Here is a 12,852-nt window from a genome sequence, read left to right as displayed (position 1 = left end):
TACATGGTCGTGTTACATGTTGTTTTAGTCATTGAGCTATTAATGATAAAGATATTTAATGCAACCCTTTCCTTGTATTATAAACCACAAGCAAACAGTTCATTTAACTTATTAATGAAATTTCTGATGTAGCAGGGAACCATAGTATCCTGGAGATATCCATGAGGAGACATGGATAGATTGTGCAAACTCCATACAAACTGAGAAGGGAAACCAAGCCCTTAGAGTTGTAAATGCTTACCCTGGGCAACTGTAGTATCCAAAGTCAATTCTATTACAGTATCAAAAACAAGTTGAGAAATTGATCCTGGAAATGGGGAGATTAAGCTGAGCATGGATAAATATATTCAGTCATATTTAAGAGTTTGTTTTACTTTTTTTTCCGTCTTCAAATTTTTTTTTCTTCAAATGCTCAGTTGGATTTATTTTGTTGCAGTGCACATTCAAACCACATTCTTATGTTTCTTCACAAAATCAAGGATGTCATCTTTGATTAATGGAGGATTTGCTACATTGTAAATTTGCTGTACATGAGGAATGAGGGAATCATTTATAAAATCTCAGTGAATGAAACACTTAAATCTCTTTTCCCACAATGACCTGAAAATGATTCAATACAACCTAGTACAGCCAGTCTTTTTTATATCTGTAGTGTTCTTTCTCATCTATGCAGTATGTCATGTACCTTTAGTACTCAATCCACTCATTTTGTCCATCACCTTTACAAAGCAACATTCCTGTCATATGCAAGCAAATAATTACACTAAATGATCCATCTGATGAAGTATTCAATTACAGTACACTGTCATCTTCTCTTTCTTCTGAAGAGAAATCCATTACTTCATCACTGATTCTAAAAAGCAAACTTTACTAACAGAGTCACAGAAGCAGAAAAAATCCACAAATATTGTATATTTGGATAATTGACTGGTCACACCACTTGTAAGCATAATGTGTTGACTAGCATAAAATTTTGACATTTCTTTGCTTTTGTGTCTTTTAGAGGACACCCATTCCAAACCTCTCATATCAGGTCAGTGTTACTAGCTAACATAACATGTTTGTCTATTGCATTTAGGAGAAAAGGAGTGTACATAGAGTAAATTAATGTCCCAGGTGAATGTGTGAACTCTGTACAGATAGTCATTGGCATGATAATCAAACTAAAGTCTATAAGGATGTGCTAGAATGCGTGTATTTCTTAAATTGGGCATCCATTTAGGTCATGTAAAGTAGAAATCGCAGATATAGCTTTGAGGAAGAATGCATACTTGATTCTTCCCAGGACACAATGTCATGCATTTAAAAATTCCTGCTGGTTTTAAAATAAATATCATGCTGTGAAATGTCTGCAAACCCAGTGGGTGCATGAGACAGAATTAACTGAAAAATTGAGCAATCCAACATGGGAACTTAAAACGTGAAACATTAAAATTTTCTCATTGGAGTAAAAAAAAGAAAGAAATAGATGTAGTCTTTGTTTAATGTTTTGTTATGCTTCCCAGAAATGTTTACCTCAGCTAACATGGGATTACAACAAAGCAAAGAATGCTTTCACCAAAAATGTTTATTTAGAAAAAAAGGACACACAATTGGCAAAAAAGGCAATGGCAAAACATCTGTCACTGCTTAATATCTTATACAGCAGGTCATTTTTTCGGACTTAGCTAGCTATGCTAGACGATGATTTATAGCTATCAGTTTGAGTACCATCTCAATAGTTGTACCAGCATCATAGGGAGCAATGATGACCTCATAGAAAAAAAATTGTTATTACAAAACAAATTTGTGGGTTATGTTTACTTCTATTCATATATTTTAATTCACCGCAGATCAATGTTAATGCCTTGTGATGAATCAGTGGGGTTTATTTTAATAGATATGTTAGTCATCCTTCATTAAAAACATCCTGTCTAGCTTTTGAAAAAAAGGTTTTGTTTTTGTTTTAAAGAGCCACTGTACTCTAAACTGAGTGGCCTAATTGGACCAAGTGGATGGGGCAAGGGTACTTCACAGCTCCAGATTCCTGAGAACAAATATCATCCTGTGTGAAGGTTATAGATTCTTCACATGTCTGAGTTTTTTATCAGGTACTCCAGTTTTCCTTCAACATAACAGAGATGTGCAGATTCAGTAGCTGAAGACACGAAACTGTCCCTGCCAGAGTGTGTGTATGAGGGAGCACTACAGTGGGCTGGCACCCTCTCCAGGGTTGGCTTCTGTCTTCTCCAGATGACCTAATATGGCCCTAACTTGCATAAAGATGGTTTTAGAATAATATGTTCAAATTCAAATATTACTTGCTTTATTGGCATGACAATATTTTGTATTGCCAAGGCAGTAACAGTACAATAAACAATAATAACTAAGCAAGAATGAAAGAGAATCAGTAAAGGGAGAAAGAAAAAAAATACAAGGCCTTGCTATACACTCACTGCCCCTCATTGAATGGCAATAACATGCAATGTTATCTGCTAGTTCCACTCGTTTGTTTAATTTATAATGTTATTTTAAGTTTGCCTGTTTTTAATGTAGAATTATTTAACAGAAACATAACATTAGTAAAACATGAACAAAAAAAATCACGATCACATTACCTTAGAGCAGAGTTAGGCAAAGCCAATCCTGGAGAGCCGCAGTGGCTGCAGATTTTTGTTCCATCCCAGTTTCTTAATGAGAAGTCAATTATTGCTAATGAAGAACTTATTGCTCAAGTGACATTTTCTGCTTCATTTTAGTGGTCTCTCTTGTTAAGGTTCCCCACCCTTAATTGCTTATTTCAGTTTTAAACAGCTGCATTCACTGTTTTATTGGATTCTTATTAGCAATAAGATGCAAATGGCAATGGATCATTTATGATTTGAAGCCTAAAACAGATCATTTTCAGTCTGCCACATTTTACTCTTAGTGTTTTATTAAACCAAGTAGTGCATGATGAATTCACACAGGTGTATATGGAAACAAGTTAGATGGAGAACTGCTGGCTCCGTTGTCATTTGCATGTTGAAGTTGGTTGGAACAAAAACCTGCAGCCACAGTGGGTCCCCAGGATCGATTTTGGGAACCACTGTCTGTGTCACATAGCAATTCACTTTCAGAGCCCTGATTTAAACTTATAAATTTATTTGCTTCACATTTTAAAAAAGAAGATTTTTAAAATCATTTGGTTCTCATGGCATGTAAAGTCTCTGCAGAGCATACAGACATACTCATACTCCGGGTGATGAAAAATGTAAAGATAAACTAAGCGCACTACATTGATAAGGATATAAGTAGTCATTAACAGAAAAGGCTAAATCTAATTTAAAATGATAATCTAATCCAAGTCTTCAGATTTCTCAGTTGCATTAACAAAGATGATCTAGCAGAATTCTTTCGGTTAAATAATGAATTATGTTCTCGAGGACACCAGTGGAAATTACAGAAAAATGCTTTCATTTCAAAGTTCAGGAAGTGGTTCTTCGGGTGAAGGACTTTAGAAATCTGAGTAAAATAAACAATCAAGTCATAGCTGAAGCAGACGACTTTTAAAAAATATCTGAATGAGATTGTGTATGTTTGAGTGAGTGGATGAATCTCACTGTACAGCTTCTTAAATGACAAGGCCAAGTTTACCGTATGTTAAATTACAGCTCTCCAGATGGGACACTAAAGGGCTGACCCTGATAGATGTCTACATAAATTTAAAAAGAACAAAAAGCAAGTACTTTTTCTGTATAGTGTTCACAGTGACACTATTTTTATTGTGTGTTACTTTAGTTTAATCACTTGAACTAAATCTGAACAGCACATTTAATTATGTTTTCAATGTGGTCTTCAGCAATTTGTTGAATATAAAACACTATACTGTACAAATGGCATAAGGGAAATCGATTATGACTGTTAACATCTTGTCTTTATTTATCTTACTTGAATGTCACAGATTGAACCACTAATACAAAAAGGCCATGAAAATTTAATCCATCACATTTTGCTGTATCAGTGTGATAGCAACCTAAACGAAAGTGAGGTCGGAATGGGCCACGAGTGCTACCACCCCAATATGCCAGATTCATTCCTCACCTGTGAAAGTGTGTTTTTTGCATGGGCAATTGGTGGACAGGTAAGCATGACTTTTGTATTTTCTTCATTTTTATTTCCTTTTCCATTGTCATCTCATGTCTGTATGGAACTCTTTTATAGAGGGTTGTCGTTTGTTATTAAAAATATAGGTGGTTTCGTCTGATATGATTAATCACAGTGTAAACTCAAATACCTCCAATGCAGTTGCTGTCTGTTCTTTATGGTATATTCTCTTATTTCATTTGATTATTTTTCCCTGTTTTTTGTCTTCAGTGTGCATTACCAACAGTGTATGTTTTCTGCTTTATACATTTCAGAAAGATTAGTGCTGCAAGGTCAATATTCACTCTACATTATATTTTATTTTATGTCGCTTGCTTTTATTTAATTGCGTGAAATATTAAGATTCTGATCCTTTATTATTTTAGTAACTGCTAAAGGGTGGTGCTGACCCTTCACTACACAACCATCAGCCACATACAGTTCCATTGTTACATTACAGTAACGAACCAATGAAGGACCTAGACCGTTGATGGATTTAGGCCACCATGTGGCTATTAGTTCACATGGCTGACCTTAGACAGGGTATGCTTGACATGCTGCCTTAAACTCGCTTAGAGAAATGGCAGATATATCCATTATAAGAGCTACTACCTCCATATCCTCTTCTGTTTGATTGTCAGTGGACAGTGAAAGCCTTGATAAGCAATCAGCAGTAACATTTTCAGATTCAGATTTGTGTTCAATCTTATAATTAAATGACAACTTTGCAGACCATCTGGTTACTCGCATTCTTGCTCCATTCAACCCTTTTGATGACATCAAAGTGAAGTGGTAAGAGGGCTGTGGTCAGTACACACTATAAATTTTTGGCCCCATAAGCAAGCCCTTCATCTCTCTGTAGCCCAGATGCATCCCAAAGCCTCCTTTTCTACTGTATGGTGGAGTATTTACATTCTGCAGGTGATAATGCACGAGATGCAAATGCCAGTGTTCTCTCTGAACCATCTCTGTACATCTGTGTGAGCACAGCCCCCAAACCATGAAGTGATGCATTAAAATGGTTTAAAGCTCTCGGTCAAACATGGCTAATGCAGGGCTATGCACTTTGAGTTTCTTAACATGTTCAAAACTCCTTTGAGCATCCTCAGTCTACAGTAATTAAATGAAGATGTACCATCCAACATAGGCTCAACCACACAAGAATAATTTGGAATGAACTTGACATACCATGAAGTCAACCCAAGAAGAGAGCGGAGACTGGAAACACTGGGATGGGTCTGTCTTTAGACTCAGGCTGATATCTTATTTCGACCTTCAGCTAACTAAATCACCTAAATACAAACATTGGTGTTATGAATAGATAATTTTTTTAATAGTTTATTCCTGTGAAAGAAAATTTACTCAATCAAAAATAAAAACCACTACTTTCTGGATATTAAAAACCATGAATTTCTTGATATTTTATTTTATAATTTAAAAACTGAATAAGAATCTGAAAATCTAACAACATCACATTAAAGTTCGATAAATTCTGAAAAGAATGATACCAAACATATATATGTAGATTTTAAAATAAGCCCGATTTAAAGCGTGACAAAAAAGTGACATAAAAACGTCACATAAAACCGTTGCAAAAAAATCGTTGCACTTTTAGGCTTAGGATTTTATATATAGAGAGTAGATACAGTATATGACCCATTGGTATTTCACACATCTGTTACTATCCCTTCATGGCTATTTATGATATGGAGCCTGTTACAGGTCTGAATAAATAGAGTTTCTATTTGGAACTTTCATGTGGATGTGTCTTTTGGGAACAAAAAATGGTTCCCCTATGGCATCACTCTGAAGAATTACCCAGGCACCTTTATTTTTAAGAGTGTATTTAAAAATCAGTTGAGATCCAAGAGTAGCAGAAAAAATCAGTTTGAAAATTTGTTGTGAAGGAGTGTGTTTCATGAAGTGTGAGGCTGTCTGTTTCAGTATGCAAGCTAACCAATCAAAAACATGAAAAGGCTGATCCCGAATTGACATTTAAACACAGACTTGCAAAGTTCTGCAGTGTTGTATACCTCCAGTTCTGGAGCAATTTAATGCTAAAATTTGCACAATGTAGTACAAGAAATGGTTGTTACACATATACTGTATTTGACTAAAAGATTTCTAAACACATTCAAATTACATATTTAAAACTGTGAAGAATAAAAATAAAATATATTGTATTGCAAATGACATGTCATAAGTTTAACTTATAACAAAGAAAAAAAAAATCTGAATGAAGGAATACATTGTGTGATAGAAACCGGACCATCAGCGAGCCCCAAACACGAACACACAAAGAGTCCTGGGTTCAAATAATGGAAGGTTTATTAACCAAAATTACTTCCAAAGTTGTAAAACATGAACACAAATAACAGATTCTCTCTTCTCACAATACTCTCTTTTCTCACTACCACACTGCCCTCCTCCAGTCAGGTGTTGCTCCATGTCCTCTGGATAAGGGAGTGTGGTCCTTTTTTTTTAAGGACCCGTGAGTAATGCCGGTGCCAGGGCTACTGCCCAATGGAAGCACTTCCAGGTCATATGAAGGTCTTGTATATTAGGGAACACATCCCCCTGTGGCACCCACGAACCCCAGCATGGCTGTGCTGCTGAACTACAACTCCCAGCATTCCCTGCTGGTTCCTGAATGGACGGCAATACAGATGGCTGCTGCCATCTAGCACCTGTGGGGAATCAAAATCTCCCAGGGACAGTCCTTCCTTGTCTCCTTCTGTCGTACCAGGAAAGGTATTAAGTTCATGTCCGGTCGGGACGCCTGCCCATTTATTCGGGTCTCCCCGAATAAGTGATCTTCTGGACTCCTGGTCAGGCCACTCATCCATCTTGTGTGCCTTCTACAATTGTTATATTAATCAAACCACTGACAGAACCCATATTCTGGTCAGGTAGTGGAAATATTGTTCTGGAAGTACACTCTCTTGTCAGGAAGGGCAAGCTAACTTGGAATATTTAAGCATTAATTAGCATTGATCTCAAGTGTGATGGCGGTAGGAAAGTGTTCCTCATGCCGTAACAGAACAGCCTGTTCCCATCTCCGTTAGAGCCAAGCATTTATTCCTGTACAGTAGATTTCTTTCAGTGTGTATCATATTTACCCAGGTGCATTTTTGAGGAACATGGTAAAGTATGATTCATTTAATCATATAACATCTGTGCTCGCAAATCTGTGGAGTTTAGTGGATGAAACTGCAGGTTACGTCTCCAAATTAAATCTGTAGTTCTGTTTTCAGAGTTTTTTGATAGTTAAACATTGAGCAAACAACTAATGATCTTTGCGGAAGATAGTAAAAACAAATCAAGATCTAAATCTTTGCCACTTAACCTCCTACAAAAAATCATCCCTAATGCAAATTTATGGAAGGTTAACCTTCTTGCAAAACAATCTTTTTACTTTGAGATTAACGTTTGCTAAGCACATTTATGAAATCACTCTTTTGTGAAGACATCTACTTTCAATGTGTGTCCTTGATTTAATGAGGCATTTCCACTTCCTTGACTTCAGCCTGTATGTATTAAACAACTGTAAAAAATAAATACTTAACCAATTTAATATATGTATGAAAGCATTCAAAAACTGATTATCACTGTGTTTTTGCCTTAGATAAATGTAAATTTATAAATTGAATAGATTAACCCATTAATCAAGCTATCTTACAATACTTTTTATAGACAGTTTCCCTTTCTACAGAGTCAGACACATTTTCCTTGTTAATCATATGTACTAAAGTGTAATGTTTTTAGACAATATGAGATGTGTCTACACGGGTTTTAATTTTGTTTATTTTATTAACTTATATGCCTAGAGCAACTATTTTTATTCTTGGATTTAAAGATGTTATTGCCGTTGAAAAAGGAAATTAGATGATGCTAGGCAAAAGTTTAATGAAAGTTAAATTGGTTATCATTAGTACAAAATGAAATGGAATGAACATTCATTTAATGTAAGCATTTTAAAAATACCCTCCAACTTATTGTAACTAAAAATATAATTTTAGGAAATCTTTAGAATAAACAGGATATTGAGTCTGACATTCTTTACCAGTACATAATTTGAAAAATAGCTAAATTTAAGGGCAATTTCATCTTGAAGATATTTTCTAATTGCTTAATTTTAAAATTTCAGAGCTTCTCTTATCCAGACCATGTAGGCCTTTCAATTGGAACCTCAAATGATCCATTATACGTGATGATGGAAGTGCACTATGATAACCCTACATTTCAAGAAGGTAATCACTTTATTCAAATATTTTGCAAAAAAAAAAAAAAGTACGGATCCTGGGGAAAATTAAAGTACAGCTCATGCACAGAACTCACATGTATGCATAATTATATTTGAAATACTTTAATAATTACATTTTGACAATTATGAAATACCATAAGGAGGAGGAGGGGAGGTTCGGAGCACGCGCTGATACAGCGCATTGCCGCACCCACCACACGACAAACCAACTCAGGATCCAGATTAGGACTCGAGTGCAGCCATGCAATGGGCGACACCTCAACACCACACTAGTTCAGATGGAGTGGAACAGTGTGAGGCTTTTTATGATTGCTGGAGTTCCAATTCTTCCACCAACCCCCAAGTTTTTCCCTGTAGGTTGGAGGGCCTACATGCAGGGTTGGATGCAAATTAACGTCATACCCAGGATGGAGCAATTGCATGTTAAGGGCCTTACTCAAGGGCCCAACAGAGCAGAGTCCCTTTTGGCATTTACGGGATTTGAAGTGCAGATCCCTAGCCTCAGAGCCACCACTCCACCCATAAATATCGTAAGTCATCGTATAATTCCTTTTGCTCAATACTTACAGTGCAAATTCTTGTTCTATTGGGTGTAAGACTGCTCTGTTTGTGAAATACGAATGATGCCTGTCAAGGTTATACGTGTGACATTAGATAGAGGAGAACTTCAGAGAGGCTGTTGGCTTTCAAACAAAGTGCTACTTGATGGATTAGTAGGCACCATAGAGGGATTTAGGATCTCCAGGCTAGTGAAGTTAATTTTGTCTTTTGAAAATAAGGCCTCTCAGGATGTCTTTGAGCCACATCCTCTAGTCATATCATATAGATATGCATTAACACATTTTATGTTTATTTTCTAACATTTTCAATCAGATATCATCACACACTTAAATGTATTATGTTTTGCTAATTTTATATAACATGATTTGTCTCTGCTGTGCTATGTTACTACTTTGCACTTATGTTTGCTGCACTTTTGATGTTTCTGCACCAGTGAGACAGGAAAACATGTCATTAATTTGCATTGTAAGGTACAGTAGCAATACATTGAACTTTTTTTTTCTTCTGAAATACCATTCTCTACAGGTCTGACAGACAGCTCAGGACTAAGGCTATTCTACACGTCAGAGCTGAGGCAGTTTGATGCTGGTGTCTTAGAAACTGGAGTTTGGGTCAGCTTATACCACATCATTCCACCAGGTGTATCTGAATACCTTTCAGAAGGTCACTGCACCAAGGAATGTCTACAAGAGGTACATATTGAATGTTTGGTTTCATACATAACATCTTTGAGATGTCTTGTGTTTAGGAAATGAAATGTCTACTGTTTATAGTGTAGTAAAAGTTATGTTGACTTTTTAAATGTCACATATTATTGCAATAATTAAGGCACATGCCACATTAAATGCCTAAAAAGTATTCTTACCATTCCATAAAAAATTGTATTTTCTTTATGTTATATTTTCTTTTGACATCTAGTTCGATGTTCATATGGCCATAATTGATATATTTAAAATACATGCCTGAACAATCAAAGACACCAAAGTTAATTTGGATTGCAAAGTTACACAGCACAAATTTCTCGCTTAATAATCCTTATTTCAGTTACCTGAAATTGAATGAATAAGAAGGTCCAGCTATGTGATGGAGTTGGCAGTGAATACTATGGAATAATTAGGGCCATTTCCGCTTTTTGCATGCATAACCCATCCTCATAATGAAATTTTCACTTAAGATCTTCTAGCTCTGTGTCATTCTCCAATAAAAATGTATTCTTGAAGCACTTTAGATGAAAAACTGATGGAAACCACTATACCTGGAAACAAACACAAAACCATTTAGGGCTCAATTTCCATGGCAATCAGAAAATAGAGCCCTGAAACAGACAAGTGTTGGAAAAATTGTCTGTCCTGCAGAAATGACTCAAAGACGTCAAAACGCAGTGAGGTGTAGTGGTTAAGCCTTTAAACTTGAAACTCTGAGGCTGTGAGTTCAAATCCTGCTTCTCACATTGTGCGACCCTGAGTAAATCACTTCACCTGCCTGGATCTCCAATTGGTAAAAAATGAAATTTAAACTATTGTATCATAAATGTTGTACATCACCTTGGATAAAGGTGTCAGCCACATAAGAAGTGCATGTAAAAAACGCACCCCATAGTCATATATGAAGATCTTCAAACCACTCTTGCGTATGGTTAAAGTTAAAATCTGCTAAAATTGAGCCAACGGAAAAGGCAGTAAAATTGGAATTTAAGAGATAGTTGTGGGGCCAGTCACACAAGGAGTCCCTCAAGGCTCTGTCCTCGGTCCTCTGTTTTTCTGTATTTTCATGCTTCACCTTGGCCATATTATTCGTAGCTATGGACTGGGTTATCATTTTTATGCAGATGATACTCAACTCTACTTCAATGTTAAAAGTGGAACTTCATCAGAGCTTTCTCAGCTCATAACCTGCCTTAGTGAAATTAAAACCTGGATGGAGCAGAGCTCTTTAAAATTAAATTGCAATAAAACTGAACTCGTGCAAATTGGGACTAAAATGCAACTTAATAAAATGAGCTCCTTCCCAGTCTATATTGGAGGTGATCTCATCAGACCTGCCTCTACTGTAAAAAAATCTTGGTGTCATTTTTGATTCCTCCCTCTCTTATTCTGCCCACATAAATCACATTAAGAAACTTTCTTACTTTCACCTCCATAACATATCCCGTGTTCGCTCCTTCCTCTCCTTCTCTAATGCTGTGAAACTTGTCCATGCTTTTATCACATTCCGCATCGATTATTGTATTTCCCTACTGGCAGGTGCCCATTCTAATCTTATATCACAGCTCCAGCTTATTCAAAACTAAGCTGCAAGAGTCCTTACTCGAACCAGCAGCAGCAAGCACATCACATCCATCCTGCTCCATCTGCACTGGCTCCCTGTGTCTTACAGAATCGAATATAAAATCCTACTAATAACCTACAAAGCCTTAAATAACCTTGCACCAAACTACATCAGTGACCTACTCCATCACTATGTGCCTGCCCGCCCACTAAGGTCCTCTGATTCTGGCAATCTTGTTGTACCCTACACTAATCTACACTCCATGGGTGACAGGGCCTTCAGCTGTATAGCGCCCAGACTCTGGAATGACCTACTAAAATTGATCAGGTCAGCCGACTCCATGAATTGTTTTAAAAAACAACTCAAGACTCATCTGTTCAGGAAGGCTTTTAGCTCTACTTGACTTTATTACCCTTCTCTCAGTTTACTTCTCTGTCAAGATGCTAATGTAACCTGTGTGTGTGTGCGAGACCATCAATTATGTTGTCTGTTTTTTTTTCCAGAATTCACTGTCTTAATCTTCTTTATTTATTTATCTGGTTTGTATAATGTTATATACTGTATATTCTGCCGTTCCTTATTATATTCTGTAAATGCCTTGAGCATGGGAAAGGCGGTATATAAATAAAATGTATTATTATTATTATTATTATTAAAAAGATCTCTGTATTGACAAGAACATTTCAGATTTTCTAAGTAAGGTTAGCAGACCTTAAGCAGACAATATCAAAAGTGGAAGTTTTAGGGCTACACTGATACCATATTAACTTGATCCGATATCTGGCAAAAACCTGTCTTGAAATACAAGCCTCAGATCTGCTCTCTTATTAAGTAGTTTTAATGATGACGGTGGCGTCATGAATATGGTAGGCTTTGGCTCCTCAGGCTTATGTAGCATTTTTAAAGAATTCTGAATGCTGGAATTTGTCTGGCTATAATTAGAGGAGACTTATTTGGCTTTATTTATGAGATTTACTTTACTTTGCTAAGCCCATAGTCATACAATAATTACTAGTATTTAGAGTATTAAAATACTTAAGGCGGTATGCCACCATTGAACTGACAGGCTGCTGAAATGCAGAAGAGCAATACCATCTTGAAAAATGGAGTAGTCAGGTAAGCAAACGAATTGTTACAACCACTCAGTTAAAAGGAAAATACAAAAGTTATTCTCAAAGTAAATAATTTAACTGGAACTATACAGCCAGTTTTGGTGAGGGTCATGTAGCTTGGGAAATCACAATTAACCTTTGCAAAATAAATTATCTTTAATCCATCGCTACTGTCCAGGGCTCAGATTAAAAAAAAAAACTTTTTGTACTCATAAATAGAGGTCTGAAATGTTCATACATAACTTTCCATACAAATGTCGGAAACAACAAACAACTCTGACCAATCTGTATGCAGTATTTTGGAGAAACAGGAAAATAGTGACATTAGGGACGTATAGCCAAACCAGCTAAATAATTACTCATGTTAATTAATAATATCTAGTCTTTATTATAATGTGCATTGACATAACAAACATACAGTATTATACCTCAAAAGTGGTAATTATCATGTACTCACTGCATTTTCGTTCCATTTTAGAAGTGTCAATGCTACGTATTTCCACTGATAAAGATTTTTGGTTTGCTGTCAGTTATAGATTTCAC

General features: G+C 36.1%; 1 protein-coding gene across 1 annotated transcript in view; it reads left to right on the top strand.

The window, feature by feature from the left end:
- Positions 1–12,852, top strand: part of moxd1 (monooxygenase, DBH-like 1) — a 94,011-nt gene that overhangs the window by 46,533 nt on the left and 34,626 nt on the right. Inside the window, exons 5-7 of the mRNA XM_028797912.2 lie at positions 3,923–4,102; positions 8,252–8,354; positions 9,455–9,621. Of these exons, the coding sequence (XP_028653745.2) occupies positions 3,923–4,102; positions 8,252–8,354; positions 9,455–9,621 (450 nt within the window). The remainder of the gene's footprint in view (positions 1–3,922; positions 4,103–8,251; positions 8,355–9,454; positions 9,622–12,852) is intronic.

This window comes from Erpetoichthys calabaricus, chromosome 3 (genome assembly GCF_900747795.2).
Source record: "Erpetoichthys calabaricus chromosome 3, fErpCal1.3, whole genome shotgun sequence".
Lineage (NCBI taxonomy): Eukaryota > Metazoa > Chordata > Cladistia > Polypteriformes > Polypteridae > Erpetoichthys > Erpetoichthys calabaricus.
This window is presented reverse-complemented; position numbering and strand designations above follow the sequence as displayed.